Raw genomic sequence first — 23033 nt, 5'->3', positions numbered from 1 at the left:
ACTGAGACACAAGAGACAAACTGAGACAAGAGACAAACTGAGACAAGAGACAAACTGAGACAAGAGACGAACTGAGACAAGAGACGAACTGAGACACAAGAGACAAACTGAGACACAAGAGACAAACTGAGACACAAGAGACGAACTGAGACAAGAGACGAACTGAGACAAGAGACGAACTGAGACAAGAGACGAACTGAGACACAAGAGACGAACTGAGACAAGAGACGAACTGAGACAAGAGACGAACTGAGACACAAGAGACGAACTGAGACACAAGAGACGAACTGAGACACAAGAGACAAACTGAGACACAAGAGACAAACTGAGACAAGAGACAAACTGAGACAAGAGACAAACTGAGACAAGAGACGAACTGAGACAAGAGACGAACTGAGACAAGAGACGAACTGAGACAAACTGAGACACAAGAGACAAACTGAGACACAAGAGACAAACTGAGACAAGAGACAAACTGAGACAACAGAGACAAACCAGGGCTAAACTAGGACTAAACCAGGACTAAACCAGGTCTAAACCAGGACTAAACCAGGACTAAACCTGGACTAAACCAGGACTAAACCAGGACTAAACCAGGACTAAACCAGGACTAAACCAGGTCTAAACCAGGACTAAACCAGGACTAAACCAGGACTAAACCAGGACTAAACCAGGACTAAACCAGGACTAAACCAGGACTAAACCAGGACTAAACCAGGACTAAACCAGGACTAAACCAGGTCTAAACCAGGACTAAACCAGGACTAAACCAGGACTAAACCAGGACTAAACCAGGTCTAAACCAGGACTAAACCAGGACTAAACCAGGACTAAACCAGGACTAAACCAGGACTCTGTACCTTCTTGAGCAGCTCTTTCTCTCTGAGGCTCTGCTCCTTCTGTTGTTGGTCCTGGACTTGGATTTGCTTCAGTCTCTGGGTCTCGACCTGGTGTTGAGCAGATCTTAACGAGTCCCTCAGAACTTTGATCTCTCCAGACTTCAGCAGGACGTCCTCCTCCACCTCAGCCAGCTGCAGCACACACAGCACATGCTTCAAACACCTGCTCCTCACAACATCCCTCCCACATGAGCCCAAGAGAAGAGCAAGACATGAGTCAACACAAGCTAACGTGGCTAACGTGGCTATAACATGGCTAACATGGCTAACGTGGCTATAACGTGGCTATAACATGGCTAACGTGGCTAATGTGGCTATAACATGGCTATAACATGGCTAACGTGGCTAAAGTGGCTATAACATGGCTATAACATGGCTATAACATGGCTCACGTGGCTAACAGGGCTATAACGTGGCTCACGTGGCTCACGTGGCTCGCGTGATTAACACGGCTCTGCCCAGATCTCTCTCTCTGTTCCAGACTCTGATGATGGAATAAACTATCTCTAGATGTACATGACAAAGAAATAAACCTTGAATCTGATTTAAAACTCTAAAGTAAAAGGGGGCGGGGTTTAGCTTGTGTGTAAAATGACTTTATTTCAGGTGAAATGAGAGCGTTGCAGGTGTGATCCAGAATGTGAAGCTCAAGGGAAACATACTGAGTGTAATGTGGTGCCGGGGGTTCCTGTAGAGCTCACAGAGTAGAGCTCACAATGTAGAGCTCACAGTGTAGAGCTCACAGTGTAGAGCTCACAGTGTAGAGCACACAGTGTAGAGCTCACAGTGTAGAGCTCACAGAGTAGAGCTCACAGTGTAGAGCACACAGTGTAGAGCTCACAGTGTAGAGCTCACAGAGTAGAGCTCACAGTGTAGAACTCACAGTGTAGAGCTCACAGTGTAGAGCTCACAGTGTAGAGCTCACAGTGTAGAGCTCACAGTTTAGAGCTCACAGAGTAGAGCTCACAGTGTAGAGCTCACAGTGTAGAGCTCACAGTGTAGAGCTCACAGTGTAGAGCTCACAGTGTAGAGCTCACAGTGTAGAGCTCACAGTGTAGAGCTCACAGTGTAGAGCTCACAGAGTAGAGCTCACAGTGTAGAGCTCACAGTGTAGAGCTCACAGTTTAGAGCTCACAGAGTAGAGCTCACAGTGTAGAGCTCACAGTGTAGAGCTCACAGTGTAGAGCTCACAGTGTAGAGCTCACAGTGTAGAGCTCACAATGTAGAGCTCACAGTGTAGAGCTCACAGTGTAGAACTCACAGTGTAGAGCTCACAGTGTAGAGCTCACAGTGTAGAGCTCACAGTGTAGAGCTCACAGAGTAGAGCTCACAGTGTAGAGCTCACAGTTTAGAGCTCACAGAGTAGAGCTCACAGTGTAGAGCTCACAGTGTAGAGCTCACAGTGTAGAGCTCACAGTGTAGAGCTCACAATGTAGAGCTCACAGTGTAGAGCTCAGTGTAGAGTTCACAGTGTAGAGCTCACAGTGTAGAGCTCAGTGTAGAGCTCACAGTGTAGAGCTCACAATGTAGAGCTCACAGTGTAGAGCTCACAGTGTAGAGCTCACAGTTTAGAGCTCACAGAGTAGAGCTCACAGTGTAGAGCTCACAGTGTAGAGCTCACAATGTAGAGCTCACAGTGTAGAGCTCACAGTGTAGAGCTCACAGTGTAGAGCTCACAGAGTAGAGCTCACAGAGTAGAGCTCACAATGTAGAGCTCACAGTGTAGAGCTCACAGTGTAGAGCTCACAGTGTAGAGTTCACAGTGTAGAGTTCACAGTGTAGAGCTCACAGAGTAGAGCTCACAGAGTAGAGCTCACAGTGTAGAGCTCACAGTGTAGAGCTCACAGTGTAGAGCTCACAATGTAGAGCTCACAGAGTAGAGCTCACAATGTAGAGCTCACAGTGTAGAGCTCACAATGTAGAGCTCAGTGTAGAGTTCACAGTGTAGAGCTCACAGTGTAGAGCTCACAGTATAGAGCTCACAGTGTAGAGCTCACAGTGTAGAGCTCACAGTGTAGAGCTCACAATGTAGAGCTCACAGTGTAGAGCTCACAGTGTAGAGCTCACAATGTAGAGCTCACAGCTCACAGTGTAGAGTTCACAGTGTAGAGCTCACAGTATAGAGCTCACAGTGTAGAGCTCACAGTGTAGAGCTCAGAGTAGAGCTCACAGTGTAGAGCTCACAGAGTAGAGCTCAAAGTGTAGAGCTCAAAGTGTAGAGCTCACAGTGTAGAGCTCAAAGTGTAGAGCTCCCAGTATAGAGCTCAGTGTAGAGCTCACAGTGTAGAGCTCACAGTGTAGAGCTCACAGTGTAGAGCTCACAGTGTAGAGCACACAGTGTAGAGCACACAGTGTAGAGCTCACAGTGTAGAGCTCAGTGTAGAGTTCACAGTGTAGAGCTCACAGTGTAGAGCTCAGTGTAGAGCTCACAGTGTAGAGCTCACAATGTAGAGCTCACAGAGTAGAGCTCACAGTGTAGAGCTCACAGTGTAGAGCTCACAGTTTAGAGCTCACAGAGTAGAGCTCACAGTGTAGAGCTCACAGTGTAGAGCTCACAGTGTAGAGCTCACAGTGTAGAGCTCACAATGTAGAGCTCACAGTGTAGAGCTCACAGTGTAGAGCTCACAGTGTAGAGCTCACAGAGTAGAGCTCACAGAGTAGAGCTCACAGAGTAGAGCTCACAATGTAGAGCTCACAGTGTAGAGCTCACAGTGTAGAGCTCACAGTGTAGAGTTCACAGTGTAGAGTTCACAGTGTAGAGTTCACAGTGTAGACCTCACAGTGTAGAGCTCACAGTATAGAGCTCACAGTGTAGAGCTCACAGTGTAGAGCTCACAGTGTAGAGCTCACAGTGTAGAGCTCACAGTGTAGAGCTCACAGTGTAGAGCTCACAATGTAGAGCTCACAGAGTAGAGCTCACAATGTAGAGCTCACAGTGTAGAGCTCACAATGTAGAGCTCAGTGTAGAGTTCACAGTGTAGAGCTCACAGTGTAGAGCTCACAGTATAGAGCTCACAGTGTAGAGCTCACAGTGTAGAGCTCACAGTGTAGAGCTCACAGTGTAGAGCTCACAGTGTAGAGCTCACAGTGTAGAGCTCACAGTGTAGAGCTCACAGTGTAGAGCTCACAGTGTAGAGCTCACAGTGTAGAGCTCACAATGTAGAGCTCACAATGTAGAGCTCACAGTGTAGAGCTCACAATGTAGAGCTCACAGCTCACAGTGTAGAGTTCACAGTGTAGAGCTCACAGTATAGAGCTCACAGTGTAGAGCTCAGAGTAGAGCTCACAGTGTAGAGCTCACAGAGTAGAGCTCAAAGTGTAGAGCTCAAAGTGTAGAGCTCACAGTGTAGAGCTCAAAGTGTAGAGCTCCCAGTATAGAGCTCAGTGTAGAGCTCACAGTGTAGAGCTCACAGTGTAGAGCTCACAGTGTAGAGCTCACAGTGTAGAGCTCAGTGTAGAGCTCACAGAGTAGAGCTCAAAGTGTAGAGCTCACAGTGTAGAGCTCAAAGTAGAGCTCGGTGTAGAGCTCACAGAGTAGAGCTCACAGAGAAGAGCTCACAGTGTAGAGCTCACAGTGTAGAGCTCACAGAGTAGAGCTCACAGAGTAGAGCTCACAGTGTAGAGCTCAGAGTAGAGCTCAGTGTAGAGCTCAGAGTAGAGCTCAGAGTAGAGCTCACAGAGTAGAGCTCAGTGTAGAGCTCACAGAGTAGAGCTCGCAGTGTAGAGCTCACAGTGTAGAGCTCAGAGAGTAGAGCTCACAGAGTAGAGCTCACAGTGTAGAGCTCACAGAGTAGAGCTCACAGTGTAGAGCTCACAGTGTAGAGCTCACAGTGTAGAGCTCACAGTGTAGAGCTCACAGAGTAGAGCTCAAAGTGTAGAGCTCAAAGTGTAGAGCTCACAGTGTAGAGCTCAGAGTAGAGCTCAGTGTAGAGCTCAGTGTAGAGCTCACAGAGTAGAGCTCACAGAGTAGAGCTCACAGTGTAGAGCTCACAGAGTAGAGCTCAGTGTAGAGCTCACAGAGTAGAGCTCGCAGTGTAGAGCTCACAGTGTAGAGCTCACAGCTCACAGTGTAGAGCTCAGAGAGTAGAGCTCACAGTGTAGAGCTCACAGTGTAGAGCTCACAGTGTAGAGCTCACAGTGTAGAGCTCACAGTGTAGAGCTCACAGTGTAGAGCTCAGAGTAGAGCTCACAGTGTAGAGCTCACAGAGTAGAGCTCAGATCTAACCCAGATGCCCTCACCTTCCTCTTGAGCTGTGTGTGTTGTGTCTCCAGGAGTCGCTCTGAGCTCGGAGCTTTGGGCCCTGGAAAACACAACGACATAAAACATCACAAATGCAACATCAACATAAAGCGGTTTAAAAGTCTGAAGTCCTGATGTAGGAGCACCAGGGGGCGCTCTAATGTGTGTGTGTGTGTGTGTGTGTGTGTGTGTGTGTGTGTGTGTGTAGGTCAAGTGTCGCACAAAAGAGCAGAATGAGCCTCCTGTTTGGGACATTGGATCTGCGAGACATTAGAGCTGCGGGACATTAGAGCTGCGGGACATTAGAGCTGCGGGACATTAGAGCTGCGGGACATTAGAGCTGCGGGACATTAGGGCTGCGGGACATTAGAGCTGGGGGACATTAGAGCTGCGAACATTAGAGCTGCGGGACATTAGAGCTGCGGGACATTAGAGCTGCGGGACATTAGAGCTGCGGGACATTAGAGCTGCGGGACATTAGGGCTGCGGGACATTAGAGCTGCGGGACATTAGAGCTGCGGGACATTAGAGCTGCGGGACATTAGGGCTGCGGGACATTAGGGCTGCGTGACATTAGAGCTGCGGGACATTAGAGCTGCGGGGCACTAGAGCTGCGGGGCACTAGAGCTGCGGGACATTAGAGCTGCGGGACACTAGAGCTGCGGGGCACTAGAGCTGCGGGGCACTAGAGCTGCGGGACATTAGAGCTGGGGGACATTAGAGCTAGGGGACATTAGAGCTGCGGGCCACTAGAGCTGGGGGACATTAGAGCTGCAAGACACTAGAGCTGCAAGACGCTAGAGCTGCAAGACACTAGAGCTGGGGGACATTAGAGCTGCAGGACATTAGAGCTGCAGGACATTAGAGCTGCGGGCCACTAGAGCTGGGGGACATTAGAGCTGCAAGACACTAGAGCTGCAAGACACTAGAGCTGGGGGACATTAGAGCTGCAGGACATTAGAGCTGCGGGACACTAGAGCTCTAAATTCTAAAACTAAAACAATCACAAATATCATCTTGATACTTTAGAAAAGGTGGAGCTGGAGGAAGTGTCTGGGGAGAGGGAAGTGCCTGTGCGACCCGGCCCAGGATAAACTAAGGAAAAGAGGTGAGATCACCAGAGTGCACATTGGGTCCTGGTGCTCCCGTCGCCGTGGACACGCCCCCTCCCGTCACCATGGACACGCCCCCTCCTGTCGTCGTGGTGATGGCCTGTGATGCGATGACGTCAATCTCGTCGAGGTCGTCCTGAGTGAAGTCCTCGTCAAATGGGTCCAAGTTCAGGACCGGAGGGGGACCTCGAGGACGTTTGGACGGAGGACACGTCATGATCTGGACAAATACAACAGAGACACGTCACAATCTGGACAAATGCAACAGAGACACGTCACGATCTGGACAAATGCAACAGAGACACGTCACGATCTGGACAAATGCAACAGAGACACGTCACGATCTGGACAAATGCAACAGAGACACGTCACGATCTGGACAAATGCAACAGAGACACGTCACGATCTGGACAAATGCAACAGAGACACGTCACGATCTGGACAAATGCAACAGAGACACGTCACGATCTGGACAAATGCAACAGAGACACGTCACGATCTGGACAAATACAACAGAGACACGTCACGATCTGGACAAATGCAACAGAGACACGTCACGATCTGGACAAATGCAACAGAGACACGTCACGATCTGGACAAATGCAACAGAGACACGTCACGATCTGGACAAATGCAACAGAGACACGTCACGATCTGGACAAATGCAACAGAGACACGTCACGATCTGGACAAATGCAACAGAGACACGTCACGATCTGGACAAATACAACAGAGACACGTCACGATCTGGACAAATACAACAGAGACACGTCACGATCTGGACAAATGCAACAGAGACACGTCACGATCTGGACAAATGCAACAGAGACACGTCACGATCTGGACAAATGCAACAGAGACACGTCACGATCTGGACAAATGCAACAGGACACGTCACGATCTGGACAAATACAAAAGAGACACGTCACGATCTGGACAAATACAACAGAGACACGTCACGATCTGGACAAATGCAACAGAGACACGTCACGATCTGGACAAATACAACAGAGACACGTCACGATCTGGACAAATGCAACAGAGACACGTCACGATCTGGACAAATGCAACAGAGACACGTCACGATCTGGACAAATGCAACAGAGACACGTCACGATCTGGACAAATGCAACAGAGACACGTCACGATCTGGACAAATGCAACAGAGACACGTCACGATCTGGACAAATGCAACAGAGACACGTCACGATCTGGACAAATACAACAGAGACACGTCACGATCTGGACAAATGCAACAGAGACACGTCACGATCTGTACAAATGCAACAGAGACACGTCACGATCTGGACAAATACAACAGAGACACGTCACGATCTGGACAAATGCAACAGAGACACGTCACGATCTGGACAAATACAACAGAGACACGTCACGATCTGGACAAATGCAACAGAGACACGTCACGATCTGGACAAATACAACAGAGACACGTCACGATCTGGACAAATGCAACAGACACGTAACGATCTGGACAAATGCAACAGAGACACGTCACGATCTGGACAAATGCAACAGAGACACGTCACCATCTGGACAAATACAACAGAGACACGTCACGATCTGGACAAATACAACAGAGACACGTCACGATCTGGACAAATGCAACAGAGACACGTCACGATCTGGACAAATACAACAGAGACACGTCACGATCTGGACAAATGCAACAGAGACACGTCACGATCTGGACAAATACAACAGAGACACGTCACGATCTGGACAAATGCAACAGACACGTCACGATCTGGACAAATGCAACAGAGACACGTCACGATCTGGACAAATGCAACAGAGACACGTCACGATCTGGACAAATACAACAGAGACACGTCACGATCTGGACAAATGCAACAGAGACACGTCACGATCTGGACAAATGCAACAGACACGTCACGATCTGGACAAATGCAACAGAGACACGTCACGATCTGGACAAATGCAACAGAGACACGTCACGATCTGGACAAATGCAACAGAGACACGTCACGATCTGGACAAATACAACAGACACGTAACGATCTGGACAAATACAACAGAGACACGTCACGATCTGGACAAATGCAACAGAGACACGTCACCATCTGGACAAATACAACAGAGACACGTCACGATCTGGACAAATGCAACAGAGACACGTCACGATCTGGACAAATGCAACAGAGACACGTCACGATCTGGACAAATGCAACAGAGACACGTCACGATCTGGACAAATGCAACAGAGACACGTCACGATCTGGACAAATGCAACAGAGACACGTCACGATCTGGACAAATGCAACAGAGACACGTCACGATCTGGACAAATGCAACAGAGACACGTCACGATCTGGACAAATACAACAGAGACACGTCACGATCTGGACAAATGCAACAGAGACACGTCACGATCTGGACAAATGCAACAGAGACACGTCACCATCTGGACAAATACAACAGAGACACGTCCCGATCTGGACAAATGCAACAGAGACACGTCACGATCTGGACAAATGCAACAGAGACACGTCACGATCTGGACAAATGCAACAGAGACACGTCACCATCTGGACAAATACAACAGAGACACGTCACGATCTGGACAAATGCAACAGAGACACGTCACGATCTGGACAAATGCAACAGAGACACGTCACGATCTGGACAAATGCAACAGAGACACGTCACGATCTGGACAAATGCAACAGAGACACGTCACGATCTGGACAAAAGCAACAGAGACACGTCACGATCTGGACAAAAGCAACAGAGACACGTCACGATCTGGACAAAAGCAACAGAGACAGGCCCCTCAGACTCACCTGTTTTTCTGCTCAAATCTGAACTTTGTGCTGTGTGGATGGAGTTAGCATGAAGCATTAGCGGCTAGCACTAGACTCCAGGATACAGCGGCAGATTTGGTCCTTTGAGCCTTTAAAAAGCCTCCAAACGGAGCCAAACGGAGCCAAACGGAGCCAAACGGAGCGCACGCGGCTTTTACACATCCGCGGGTTTATTCCAGCGCGTCACTTGAATAAAAAGTAAAGATAATTGTGTTTTAAAGCGGAAAATCCAAACAAATGTCAAAAAGTGCCGAACGTAAAGGTTCCCGCCCCTGCTTACATTCTAACCAATAAGAAGCGTTCCTCAACCACACTGACCAATTAGAGGCGAGAAAGCAGAAACATACGTACGGTGCGCTATGAGGACAAACTAAACGGAATGCGCGAAAGAAAACAAGATGATTGGAAGTGAAACAAAAATAAAGAAAAACAATTATATATTATATATTTATTACAAAATGCGTATCTTGAAAAAAATGACAAAACATATATTACTAATTGTGTCCAGTAATAGTGTGAAATTGTGCACAAGAAAATGATTACAAATATAAATAAAACATATTTAAATCCAGGTTTAGTCCTGGTTTAGTCCTGGTTTAGACCTGGTTTGGACCTGGTTTAGTCCTGGTTTAGTCCTGGTTTAGTCCAGTTTTAGACCTGGTTTAGTCCTGGTTTAGTCCTGGTTTAGTCCAGGATTAGTCCGGGTTTAGTCCTGGTTTAGTCCTGGTTTAGTCCAGGTTTAGTCCTGGTTTAGACCTGGTTTAGTCCTGGTTTAGTCCTGGTTTAGTCCAGGATTAGTCCGGGTTTAGTCCAGGTTTAGTCCAGGTTTAGTCCTGGTTTAGTCCTGGTTTAGACCTGGTTTAGTCCTGGTTTAGTCCTGGTTTAGTCCAGGATTAGTCCGGGTTTAGTCCAGGTTTAGTCCAGGTTTAGTCCTGGTTTAGTCCAGGTTTACTCCAGGTTTAGACCTGGTTTAGTCCTGGTTCAGTCCTGGTTTAGTCCTGGTTTAGTCCAGGTTTAGTCCAGGATTAGTCCGGGTTTAGTCCAGGTTTAGTCCAGGTTTAGTCCTGGTTTAGTCCAGGTTTAGTCCAGGTTTAGTCCAGGTTTAGACCTGGTTTAGTCCTGGTTTAGTCCTGGTTTAGTCCTGGTTTAGTCCTGGTTTAGTCCAGGATTAGTCCAGGTTTAGTCCAGGTTTAGTCCAGGTTTAGTCCTGGTTTAGTCCAGGTTTAGTCCAGGTTCAGTCCTGGTTTAGACCTGGTTTAGTCCAGGTTTAGTCCTGGTTTAGTCCAGGTTTAGTCCTGGTTTAGTCCAGGTTTAGTCCAGGTTTAGTCCAGGACTAAACCAGGACTAAACCTGGTTTAGTCCTGGTTTAGTCCTGGTTTAGTCCTGGTTTAGTCCTGGTTTAGTCCTGGTTTAGTCCAGGATTAGTCCGGGTTTAGTCCGGGTTTAGTCCAGGTTTAGTCCTGGTTTAGTCCAGGTTTAGTCCAGGTTCAGTCCTGGTTTAGACCTGGTTTAGACCTGGTTTAGTCCAGGTTTAGTCCTGGTTTAGTCCAGGTTTAGTCCTGGTTTAGTCCAGGTTTAGTCCAGGTTTAGTCCAGGTTTAGACCTGGTTTAGTCCTGGTTTAGTCCTGGTTTAGTCCTGGTTTAGTCCCGGTTTAGTCCCGGTTTAGTCCAGGTTTAGTCCAGGTTCAGTCCTGGTTTAGACCTGGTTTAGACCTGGTTTAGTCCAGGTTTAGTCCTGGTTTAGTCCAGGTTTAGTCCAGGTTTAGTCCTGGTTTAGTCCAGGTTTAGTCCAGGTTTAGTCCCGGTTTAGTCCCGGTTTAGTCCAGGTTTAGTCCTGGTTTAGACCTGGTTTAGACCTGGTTTATTCCTGGATTAGTCCAGGTTTAGTCCTGGTTTAGTCCAGGTTTAGTCCAGGTTTAGTCCTGGTTTAGTCCAGGTTTAGACCTGGTTTAGTCCTGGTTTAGTCCTGGTTTAGTCCTGGTTTAGTCCTGGTTTAGACCTGGTTTAGTCATGGTTTAGACCTGGTTTAGACCTGGTTTAGTCCTGGTTTAGTCCTGGTTTAGTCCTGGTTTAGTCCTGGTTTAGACCTGGTTTAGACCTGGTTTAGTCCTGGTTTAGACCTGGTTTAGACCTGGTTTAGTCCTGGTTTAGTCCTGGTTTAGACCTGGTTTAGTCCTGGTTTAGTCCTGGTTTAGTCCTGGTTTAGTCCTGGTTTAGTCCTGGTTTAGACCTGGTTTAGTCCTGGTTTAGTCCTGGTTTAGTCCTGGTTTAGTCCTGGTTTAGACCTGGTTTAGACCTGGTTTAGTCCTGGTTTAGACCTGGTTTAGACCTGGTTTAGTCCTGGTTTAGTCCTGGTTTAGTCCTGGTTTAGACCTGGTTTAGTCCTGGTTTAGACCTGGTTTAGTCCTGGTTTAGTCCTGGTTTAGTCCAGGTTTAGTCCAGGTTTAGTCCTGGTTTAGTCCAGGTTTAGTCCAGGTTTAGTCCAGGTTTAGACCTGGTTTAGTCCTGGTTTAGTCCTGGTTTAGTCCTGGTTTAGTCCTGGTTTAGTCCAGGATTAGTCCAGGTTTAGTCCAGGTTTAGTCCAGGTTTAGTCCTGGTTTAGTCCAGGTTTAGTCCAGGTTCAGTCCTGGTTTAGACCTGGTTTAGTCCAGGTTTAGTCCTGGTTTAGTCCAGGTTTAGTCCTGGTTTAGTCCAGGTTTAGTCCAGGTTTAGTCCTGGTTTAGTCCAGGTTTAGTCCAGGTTTAGTCCAGGACTAAACCAGGACTAAACCTGGTTTAGTCCTGGTTTAGTCCTGGTTTAGTCCTGGTTTAGTCCTGGTTTAGTCCTGGTTTAGACCTGGTTTAGTCCTGGTTTAGTCCAGGATTAGTCCGGGTTTAGTCCGGGTTTAGTCCAGGTTTAGTCCTGGTTTAGTCCAGGTTTAGTCCAGGTTCAGTCCTGGTTTAGACCTGGTTTAGACCTGGTTTAGTCCAGGTTTAGTCCTGGTTTAGTCCAGGTTTAGTCCTGGTTTAGTCCAGGTTTAGTCCAGGTTTAGTCCAGGTTTAGACCTGGTTTAGTCCTGGTTTAGTCCTGGTTTAGTCCTGGTTTAGTCCCGGTTTAGTCCCGGTTTAGTCCAGGTTTAGTCCAGGTTCAGTCCTGGTTTAGACCTGGTTTAGACCTGGTTTAGTCCAGGTTTAGTCCTGGTTTAGTCCAGGTTTAGTCCAGGTTTAGTCCTGGTTTAGTCCAGGTTTAGTCCAGGTTTAGTCCCGGTTTAGTCCCGGTTTAGTCCAGGTTTAGTCCTGGTTTAGACCTGGTTTAGACCTGGTTTATTCCTGGATTAGTCCAGGTTTAGTCCTGGTTTAGTCCAGGTTTAGTCCAGGTTTAGTCCTGGTTTAGTCCAGGTTTAGACCTGGTTTAGTCCTGGTTTAGTCCTGGTTTAGTCCTGGTTTAGTCCTGGTTTAGACCTGGTTTAGTCATGGTTTAGACCTGGTTTAGACCTGGTTTAGTCCTGGTTTAGTCCTGGTTTAGTCCTGGTTTAGTCCTGGTTTAGACCTGGTTTAGACCTGGTTTAGTCCTGGTTTAGACCTGGTTTAGACCTGGTTTAGTCCTGGTTTAGTCCTGGTTTAGACCTGGTTTAGTCCTGGTTTAGACCTGGTTTAGTCCTGGTTTAGTCCTGGTTTAGTCCTGGTTTAGTCCTGGTTTAGTCCTGGTTTAGACCTGGTTTAGTCCTGGTTTAGTCCTGGTTTAGTCCTGGTTTAGACCTGGTTTAGACCTGGTTTAGTCCTGGTTTAGACCTGGTTTAGACCTGGTTTAGTCCTGGTTTAGACCTGGTTTAGTCCTGGTTTAGACCTGGTTTAGACCTGGTTTAGTCCTGGTTTAGACCTGGTTTAGTCCTGGTTCAGTCCTGGTTTAGACCTGGTTTAGTCCTGGTTTAGTCCTGGTTTAGACCTGGTTTAGACCTGGTTTAGACCTGGTTTAGTCCTGGTTTAGACCTGGTTTAGTCCTGGTTTAGTCCTGGTTTAGACCTGGTTTAGACCTGGTTTAGACCTGGTTTAGTCCTGGTTTAGACCTGGTTTAGTCCTGGTTTAGACCTGGTTTAGACCTGGTTTAGACCTGGTTTAGTCCTGGTTTAGTCCTGGTTTAGTCCTGGTTTAGACCTGGTTTAGACCTGGTTTAGTCCTGGTTTAGTCCTGGTTTAGACCTGGTTTAGACATGGTTTAGTCCTGGTTTAGTCCTGGTTTAGACCTGGTTTAGACCTGGTTTAGTCCTGGTTTAGTCCTGGTTTAGTCCTGGTTTAGACCTGGTTTAGTCCTGGTTTAGTCCTGGTTTAGTCCTGGTTTAGACCTGGTTTAGTCCTGGTTTAGTCCTGGTTTAGACCTGGTTTAGACCTGGTTTAGACCTGGTTTAGTCCTGGTTTAGACCTGGTTTAGTCCTGGTTTAGTCCTGGTTTAGACCTGGTTTAGTCCTGGTTTAGTCCTGGTTTAGTCCTGGTTTAGACCTGGTTTAGTCCTGGTTTAGTCCTGGTTTAGTCCTGGTTTAGTCCTGGTTTAGACCTGGTTTAGTCCTGGTTTAGTCCTGGTTTAGTCCTGGTTTAGTCCTGGTTTAGTCCTGGTTTAGACCTGCTTTAGTCCTGGTTTAGTCCTGGTTTAGACCTGGTTTAGACCTGGTTTAGTCCTGGTTTAGTCCTGGTTTAGACCTGGTTTAGTCCTGGTTTAGTCCTGGTTTAGACCTGGTTTAGTCCTGGTTTAGTCCTGGTTTAGTCCTGGTTTAGACCTGGTTTAGTCCTGGTTTAGTCCTGGTTTAGACCCGGTTTAGTCCTGGTTTAGACCTGGTTTAGTCCTGGTTTAGTCCTGGTTTAGTCCTGGTTTAGTCCTGGTTTAGTCCTGGTTTAGTCCTGGTTTAGACCTGGTTTAGTCCTGGTTTAGACCTGGTTTAGACCTGGTTTAGACCTGGTTTAGACCTGGTTTAGTCCTGGTTTAGTCCTGGTTTAGTCCTGGTTTAGACCTGGTTTAGACCTGGTTTAGACCTGGTTTAGACCTGGTTTAGACCTGGTTTAGTCCTGGTTTAGTCCTGGTTTAGTCCTGGTTTAGACCTGGTTTAGACCTGGTTTAGTCCTGGTTTAGTCCTGGTTTAGACCTGGTTTAGACCTGGTTTAGTCCTGGTTTAGTCCTGGTTTAGACCTGGTTTAGACCTGGTTTAGACCTGGTTTAGTCCTGGTTTAGTCCTGGTTTAGACCTGGTTTAGTCCTGGTTTAGTCCTGGTTTAGTCCTGGTTTAGTCCTGGTTTAGTCCTGGTTTAGTCCTGGTTTAGACCTGGTTTAGTCCTGGTTTAGTCCTGGTTTAGACCTGGTTTAGTCCTGGTCTAGTCCTGGTTTAGTCCTGGTTTAGTCCTGGTTTAGTCCTGGTTTAGACCTGGTTTAGACCTGGTTTAGTCCTGGTTTAGTCCTGGTTTAGTCCTGGTTTAGACCTGGTTTAGTCCTGGTCTAGACCTGGTTTAGACCTGGTTTAGTCCTGGTTTAGTCCTGGTTTAGACCTGGTTTAGTCCTGGTTTAGTCCTGGTTTAGTCCTGGTTTAGACCTGGTTTAGTCCTGGTTTAGTCCTGGTTTAGACCCGGTTTAGTCCTGGTTTAGACCTGGTTTAGTCCTGGTTTAGTCCTGGTTTAGACCTGGTTTAGACCTGGTTTAGTCCTGGTTTAGACCTGGTTTAGTCCTGGTTTAGTCCTGGTTTAGTCCTGGTTTAGTCCTGGTTTAGACCTGGTTTAGTCCTGGTTTAGTCCTGGTTTAGACCTGGTTTAGACCTGGTTTAGACCTGGTTTATACCTGGTTTAGTCCTGGTTTAGACCTGGTTTAGACCTGGTTTAGTCCTGGTTTAGACCTGGTTTAGTCCTGGTTTAGTCCTGGTTTAGTCCTGGTTTAGACCTGGTTTAGTCCTGGTTTAGACCTGGTTTAGACCTGGTTTAGTCCTGGTTTAGTCCTGGTTTAGACATGGTTTAGACCTGGTTTAGTCCTGGTTTAGACCTGGTTTAGACCTGGTTTAGTCCTGGTTTAGACCTGGTTTAGACATGGTTTAGTCCTGGTTTAGTCCTGGTTTAGACCTGGTTTAGACCTGGTTTAGTCCTGGTTTAGTCCTGGTTTAGTCCTGGTTTAGTCCTGGTTTAGTCATGGTTTAGTCCTGGTTTAGACCTGGTTTAGTCCTGGTTTAGACCTGGTTTAGTCCTGGTTTAGTCCTGGTTTAGTCCTGGTTTAGTCCTGGTTTAGACCTGGTTTAGACCTGGTTTAGTCCTGGTTTAGTCCTGGTTTATACCTGGTTTAGACCTGGTTTAGACCTGGTTTAGACCTGGTTTAGACCTGGTTTAGTCCTGGTTTAGTCCTGGTTTAGACCTGGTTTAGACCTGGTTTAGTCCTGGTTTAGTCCTGGTTTAGACCTGGTTTAGTCCTGGTTTAGACCTGGTTTAGACCTGGTTTAGACCTGGTTTAGTCCTGGTTTAGTCCTGGTTTAGTCCTGGTTTAGACCTGGTTTAGACCTGGTTTAGTCCTGGTTTAGTCCTGGTTTAGACCTGGTTTAGACCTGGTTTAGTCCTGGTTTAGACCTGGTTTAGACCTGGTTTAGTCCTGGTTTAGACCTGGTTTAGTCCTGGTCTAGTCCTGGTTTAGACCTGGTTTAGTCCTGGTTTAGTCCTGGTTTAGTCCTGGTTTAGTCCTGGTTTAGACCTGGTTTAGTCCTGGTTTAGTCCTGGTTTAGACCTGGTTTAGACCTGGTTTAGACCTGGTTTAGTCCTGGTTTAGTCCTGGTTTAGACCTGGTTTAGTCCTGGTTTAGTCCTGGTTTAGTCCTGGTTTAGACCTGGTTTAGACCTGGTTTAGTCCTGGTTTAGTCCTGGTTTAGTCCTGGTTTAGACCTGGTTTAGACCTGGTTTAGTCCTGGTTTAGTCCTGGTTTAGACCTGGTTTAGTCCTGGTTTAGTCCTGGTTTAGTCCTGGTTTAGTCCTGGTTTAGTCCTGGTTTAGACCTGGTTTAGACCTGGTTTAGTCCTGGTTTAGTCCTGGTTTAGTCCTGGTTTAGTCCTGGTTTAGACCTGGTTTAGACCTGGTTTAGTCCTGGTTTAGTCCTGGTTTAGTCCTGGTCTAGACCTGGTTTAGACCTGGTTTAGTCCTGGTTTAGTCCTGGTTTAGACCTGGTTTAGTCCTGGTTTAGTCCTGGTTTAGTCCTGGTTTAGTCCTGGTTTAGTCCTGGTTTAGACCTGGTTTAGACCTGGTTTAGTCCTGGTTTAGTCCTGGTTTAGACCTGGTTTAGTCCTGGTTTAGACCTGGTTTAGACCTGGTTTAGTCCTGGTTTAGTCCTGGTTTAGTCCTGGTTTAGACCTGGTTTAGACCTGGTTTAGTCCTGGTTTAGTCCTGGTTTAGTCCTGGTTTAGACCTGGTTTAGACATGGTTTAGTCCTGGTTTAGTCCTGGTTTAGACCTGGTTTAGACCTGGTTTAGTCCTGGTTTAGTCCTGGTTTAGTCCTGGTTTAGACCTGGTTTAGTCCTGGTTTAGTCCTGGTTTAGTCCTGGTTTAGTCCTGGTTTAGACCTGGTTTAGTCCTGGTTTAGTCCTGGTTTAGACCTGGTTTAGACCTGGTTTAGACCTGGTTTAGTCCTGGTTTAGACCTGGTTTAGTCCTGGTTTAGTCCTGGTTTAGTCCTGGTTTAGACCTGGTTTAGTCCTGGTTTAGTCCTGGTTTAGTCCTGGTTTAGTCCTGGTTTAGACCTGGTTTAGTCCTGGTCTAGTCCTGGTTTAGACCTGGTTTAGTCCTGGTTTAGTCCTGGTTTAGACCTGGTTTAGTCCTGGTTTAGTCCTGGTTTAGACCTGGTTTAGACCTGGTTTAGACATGGTTTAGTCCTGGTTTAGTCCTGGTTTAGACCTGGTTTAGTCCTGGTCTAGTCCTGGTTTAGACCTGGTTTAGTCCTGGTTTAGTCCTGGTTTAGACCTGGTTTAGTCCTGGTTTAGTCCTGGTTTAGTCCTGGTTTAGTCCTGGTTTAGTCCTGGTTTAGACCTGGTTTAGTCCTGGTTTAGTCCTGGTTTAGACCTGGTTTAGACCTGGTTTAGACCTGGTTTAGTCCTGGTTTAGACCTGGTTTAGTCCTGGTTTAGACCTGGTTTAGACCTGGTTTAGACCTGGTTTAGACCTGGTTTAGTCCTGGTTTAGTCCTGGTTTAGTCCTGGTTTAGTCCTGGTTTAGACCTGGTTTAGTCCTGGTTTAGTCCTGGTTTAGTCCTGGTTTAGTCCTGGTTTAGACCTGGTTTAGTCCTGGTTTAGTCCTGGTTTAGACCTGGTTTAGTCCTGGTTTAGACCTGGTTTAGACCTGGTTTAGTCCTGGTTTAGACCTGGTTTAGTCCTGGTTTAGTCCTGGTTTAGTCCTGGTTTAGACCTGGTTTAGACCTGGTTTAGTCCTGGTTTAGTCCTGGTTTAGTCCTGGTTTAGTCCTGGTTTAGTCCTGGTTTAGTCCTGGTTTAGACCTGGTTTAGTCCTGGTTTAGTCCTGGTTTAGTCCTGGTTTAGTCCTGGTTTAGACCTGGTTTAGTCCTGGTCTAGTCCTGGTTTAGTCCTGGTTTAGTCCTGGTTTAGACCTGGTTTAGACCTGGTTTAGACCTGGTTTAGACATGGTTTAGTCCTGGTTTAGTCCTGGTTTAGACCTGGTTTAGTCCTGGTTTAGTCCTGGTTTAGACCTGGTTTAGTCCTGGTTTAGTCCTGGTTTAGTCCTGGTTTAGACCTGGTTTAGTCCTGGTTTAGTCCTGGTTTAGTCCTGGTTTAGTCCTGGTTTAGTCCTGGTTTAGACCTGGTTTAGTCCTGGTTTAGTCCTGGTTTAGACCTGGTTTAGTCCTGGTTTAGTCCTGGTTTAGACCTGGTTTAGACCTGGTTTAGACCTGGTTTAGTCCTGGTTTAGACCTGGTTTAGTCCTGGTTTAGTCCTGGTTTAGACCTGGTTTAGTCCTGGTTTAGTCCTGGTTTAGACCTGGTTTAGTCCTGGTTTAGACCTGGTTTAGACCTGGTTTAGTCCTGGTTTAGACCTGGTTTAGTCCTGGTTTAGTCCTGGTTTAGACCTGGTTTAGTCCTGGTTTAGTCCTGGTTTAGTCCTGGTTTAGACCTGGTTTAGACCTGGTTTAGTCCTGGTTTAGTCCTGGTTTAGTCCTGGTTTAGTCCTGTTTTAGTCCTGGTTTAGACCTGGTTTAGTCCTGGTTTAGACCTGGTTTAGACCTGGTTTAGTCCTGCTTTAGTCCTGGTTTAGACCTGGTTTAGTCCTGGTTTAGTCCTGGTTTAGACATGGTTTAGACCTGGTTTAGACCTGGTTTAGTCCTGGTTTAGACCTGGTTTAGACCTGGTTTAGTCCTGGTTTAGTCCTGGTTTAGTCCTGGTTTAGACATGGTTTAGTCCTGGTTTAGTCCTGGTTTAGACCTGGTTTAGTCCTGGTTTAGTCCTGGTTTAGACCTGGTTTAGTCCTGGTTTAGTCCTGGTTTAGTCCTGGTTTAGACATGGTTTAGTCCTGGTTTAGACCCGGTTTAGTCCTGGTTTAGACCTGGTTTAGACCCGGTTTAGACCTGGTTTAGTCCTGGTTTAGTCCTGGTTTAGTCCTGGTTTAGACCCGGTTTAGACCCGGTTTAGACATGGTTTAGTCCTGGTTTAGACCTGGTTTAGTCCTGGTTTAGACCCGGTTTAGACCTGGTTTAGTCCTGGTTTAGACCTGGTTTAGTCCTGGTTTAGTCCTGGTTTAGTCCTGGTTTAGTCCTGGTTTAGACCTGGTTTAGTCCTGGTTTAGACCTGGTTTAGACCTGGTTTAGTCCTGGTTTAGACCTGGTTTAGTCGTGGTTTAGACCTGGTTTAGACCTGGTTTAGTCCTGGTTTAGACCTGGTTTAGACCTGGTTTAGACCTGGTTTAGACCCGGTTTAGTCCTGGTTTAGACCTGGTTTAGACCTGGTTTAGTCCTGGTTTAGACCTGGTTTAGTCCTGGTTTAGACCTGGTTTAGACCTGGTTTAGACCTGGTTTAGTCCTGGTTTAGTCCTGGTTTAGACCTGGTTTAGTCCTGGTTTAGACCTGGTTTAGACCTGGTTTAGACCTGGTTTAGACCTGGTTTAGTCCTGGTTTAGTCCTGGTTTAGACCTGGTTTAGACCTGGTTTAGTCCTGGTTTAGACCTGGTTTAGACCTGGTTTAAACCTGGTTTAGTCCTGGTTTAGTCCTGGTTTAGTCCTGGTTTAGACCTGGTTTAGACCTGGTTTAGTCCTGGTTTAGTCCTGGTTTAGTCCTGGTTTAGACCTGGTTTAGTCCTGGTTTAGTCCTGGTTTAGTCCTGGTTTAGACCTGGTTTAGACCTGGTTTAGTCCTGGTTTAGTCCTGGTTTAGACCTGGTTTAGACCTGGTTTAGACCTGGTTTAGTCCTGGTTTAGTCCTGGTTTAGTCCTGGTTTAGACCTGGTTTAGACCTGGTTTAGTCCTGGTTTAGTCCTGGTTTAGACCTGGTTTAGACCTGGTTTAGTCCTGGTTTAGACCTGGTTTAGTCCTGGTCTAGTCCTGGTTTAGACCTGGTTTAGTCCTGGTTTAGTCCTGGTTTAGACCTGGTTTAGTCCTGGTTTAGTCCTGGTTTAGACCTGGTTTAGACCTGGTTTAGACATGGTTTAGTCCTGGTTTAGTCCTGGTTTAGACCTGGTTTAGTCCTGGTCTAGTCCTGGTTTAGACCTGGTTTAGTCCTGGTTTAGTCCTGGTTTAGACCTGGTTTAGTCCTGGTTTAGTCCTGGTTTAGTCCTGGTTTAGTCCTGGTTTAGACCTGGTTTAGTCCTGGTCTAGTCCTGGTTTAGACCTGGTTTAGACCTGGTTTAGTCCTGGTTTAGACCTGGTTTAGTCCTGGTTTAGTCCTGGTTTAGACCTGGTTTAGACCTGGTTTAGACCTGGTTTAGTCCTGGTTTAGTCCTGGTTTAGTCCTGGTTTAGACCTGGTTTAGTCCTGGTTTAGACCTGGTTTAGTCCTGGTTTAGACCTGGTTTAACCTGGTTTAGTCCTGGTTTAGTCCTGGTTTAGTCCTGGTTTAGTCCTGGTTTAGACCTGGTTTAGTCCTGGTTTAGTCCTGGTTTAGTCCTGGTTTAGACCTGGTTTAGACCTGGTTTAGTCCTGGTTTAGTCCTGGTTTAGTCCTGGTATAGACCTGGTTTAGTCCTGGTTTAGTCCTGGTTTAGACCTGGTTTAGACCTGGTTTAGACCTGGTTTAGTCCTGGTTTAGACCTGGTTTAGACCTGGTTTAGTCCTGGTTTAGTCCTGGTTTAGACCTGGTTTAGACCTGGTTTAGTCCTGGTTTAGACCTGGTTTAGACCTGGTTTAGTCCTGGTTTAGACCTGGTTTAGTCCTGGTTTAGTCCTGGTTTAGTCCTGGTTTAGACCTGGTTTAGTCCTGGTTTAGTCCTGGTTTAGTCCTGGTTTAGACCTGGTTTAGACCTGGTTTAGTCCTGGTTTAGTCCTGGTTTAGACCTGGTTTAGACCTGGTTTAGTCCTGGTTTAGTCCTGGTTTAGACCTGGTTTAGACCTGGTTTAGTCCTGGTTTAGTCCTGGTTTAGTCCTGGTTTAGACCTGGTTTAGTCCTGGTTTAGTCCTGGTTTAGACCTGGTTTAGACCTGGTTTAGACCTGGTTTAGTCCTGGTTTAGTCCTGGTTTAGACCTGGTTTAGACCTGGTTTAGTCCTGGTTTAGTCCTGGTTTAGACCTGGTTTAGACCTGGTTTAGTCCTGGTTTAGACCTGGTTTAGACCTGGTTTAGTCCTGGTTTAGACCTGGTTTAGTCCTGGTTTAGTCCTGGTTTAGTCCTGGTTTAGACCTGGTTTAGTCCTGGTTTAGTCCTGGTTTAGTCCTGGTTTAGTCCTGGTTTAGACCTGGTTTAGACCTGGTTTAGTCCTGGTTTAGTCCTGGTTTAGACCTGGTTTAGACCTGGTTTAGTCCTGTTTAGTCCTGGTTTAGACCTGGTTTAGACCTGGTTTAGTCCTGGTTTAGTCCTGGTTTAGTCCTGGTTTAGACCTGGTTTAGACCTGGTTTAGTCCTGGTTTAGTCCTGGTTTAGTCCTGGTTTAGACCTGGTTTAGACCTGGTTTAGTCCTGGTTTAGTCCTGGTTTAGACCTGGTTTAGACCTGGTTTAGTCCTGGTTTAGTCCTGGTTTAGACCTGGTTTAGACCTGGTTTAGTCCTGGTTTAGTCCTGGTTTAGACCTGGTTTAGACCTGGTTTAGTCCTGGTTTAGACCTGGTTTAGACCTGGTTTAGTCCTGGTTTAGACCTGGTTTAGTCCTGGTTTAGTCCTGGTTTAGTCCTGGTTTAGACCTGGTTTAGTCCTGGTTTAGACCTGGTTTAGTCCTGGTTTAGTCCTGGTTTAGTCCTGGTTTAGACCTGGTTTAGTCCTGGTTTAGTCCTGGTTTAGACCTGGTTTAGACCTGGTTTAGACCTGGTTTAGTCCTGGTTTAGACCTGGTTTAGACCTGGTTTAGACCTGGTTTAGTCCTGGTTTAGTCCTGGTTTAGACCTGGTTTAGACCTGGTTTAGTCCTGGTTTAGTCCTGGTTTAGACCTGGTTTAGACCTGGTTTAGTCCTGGTTTAGACTGGTTTAGACCTGGTTTAGTCCTGGTTTAGACCTGGTTTAGTCCTGGTTTAGTCCTGGTTTAGTCCTGGTTTAGACCTGGTTTAGTCCTGGTTTAGACCTGGTTTAGACCTGGTTTAGTCCTGGTTTAGTCCTGGTTTAGTCCTGGTTTAGACCTGGTTTAGACCTGGTTTAGTCCTGGTTTAGTCCTGGTTTAGTCCTGGTTTAGACCTGGTTTAGACCTGGTTTAGTCCTGGTTTAGTCCTGGTTTAGACCTGGTTTAGACCTGGTTTAGTCCTGGTTTAGTCCTGGTTTAGACCTGGTTTAGACCTGGTTTAGTCCTGGTTTAGTCCTGGTTTAGACCTGGTTTAGACCTGGTTTAGTCCTGGTTTAGTCCTGGTTTAGTCCTGGTTTAGACCTGGTTTAGTCCTGGTTTAGTCCTGGTTTAGACCTGGTTTAGACCTGGTTTAGACCTGGTTTAGTCCTGGTTTAGACCTGGTTTAGACCTGGTTTAGACCTGGTTTAGTCCTGGTTTAGTCCTGGTTTAGACCTGGTTTAGACCTGGTTTAGTCCTGGTTTAGTCCTGGTTTAGACCTGGTTTAGACCTGGTTTAGTCCTGGTTTAGACCTGGTTTAGACCTGGTTTAGTCCTGGTTTAGACCTGGTTTAGTCCTGGTTTAGTCCTGGTTTAGTCCTGGTTTAGACCTGGTTTAGTCCTGGTTTAGACCTGGTTTAGACCTGGTTTAGTCCTGGTTTAGTCCTGGTTTAGTCCTGGTTTAGACCTGGTTTAGACCTGGTTTAGTCCTGGTTTAGTCCTGGTTTAGTCCTGGTTTAGACCTGTTTAGACCTGGTTTAGTCCTGGTTTAGTCCTGGTTTAGACCTGGTTTAGACCTGGTTTAGTCCTGGTTTAGACCTGGTTTAGACCTGGTTTAGTCCTGGTTTAGTCCTGGTTTAGTCCTGGTTTAGACCTGGTTTAGTCCTGGTCTAGTCCTGGTTTAGTCCTGGTTTAGTCCTGGTTTAGTCCTGGTTTAGTCCTGGTTTAGTCCTGGTTTAGTCCTGGTTTAGACCTGGTTTAGTCCTGGTTTAGTCCTGGTTTAGTCCTGGTTTAGTCCTGGTTTAGTCCTGGTTTAGACCTGGTTTAGACCTGGTTTAGTCCTGGTTTAGTCCTGGTTTAGACCTGGTTTAGACCTGGTTTAGTCCTGGTTTAGTCCTGGTTTAGTCCTGGTTTAGACCTGGTTTAGACCTGGTTTAGTCCTGGTTTAGTCCTGGTTTAGTCCTGGTTTAGTCCTGGTTTAGACCTGGTTTAGACCTGGTTTAGTCCTGTTTAGTCCTGGTTTAGACCTGGTTTAGACCTGGTTTAGTCCTGGTTTAGTCCTGGTTTAGTCCTGGTTTAGT

The 23033-nt window shown here is 46.7% G+C and overlaps 1 protein-coding gene across 1 annotated transcript in view; it reads right to left on the bottom strand.

Moving 5' to 3' along the window:
* atrip (ATR interacting protein) overlaps positions 1 to 5410 on the bottom strand; it is a 58064-nt gene extending 52654 nt beyond the window's left edge. Inside the window, exons 1-3 of the mRNA XM_072432668.1 lie at positions 5362 to 5410; positions 5139 to 5200; positions 861 to 1031 (exon numbers count right to left, since the gene is read on the bottom strand). Of these exons, the coding sequence (XP_072288769.1) occupies positions 861 to 1031; positions 5139 to 5200; positions 5362 to 5410 (282 nt within the window). The remainder of the gene's footprint in view (positions 1 to 860; positions 1032 to 5138; positions 5201 to 5361) is intronic.
* Positions 5411 to 23033: the final 17623 nt, after the last annotated feature.

Source organism: Eucyclogobius newberryi, unplaced genomic scaffold (genome assembly GCF_026437365.1).
Source record: "Eucyclogobius newberryi isolate DKJ021-1_F unplaced genomic scaffold, fEucNew1.0.hap1 SCAF_11, whole genome shotgun sequence".
Taxonomy (NCBI): Eukaryota; Metazoa; Chordata; class Actinopteri; order Gobiiformes; family Gobiidae; genus Eucyclogobius; species Eucyclogobius newberryi.
This window is presented reverse-complemented; position numbering and strand designations above follow the sequence as displayed.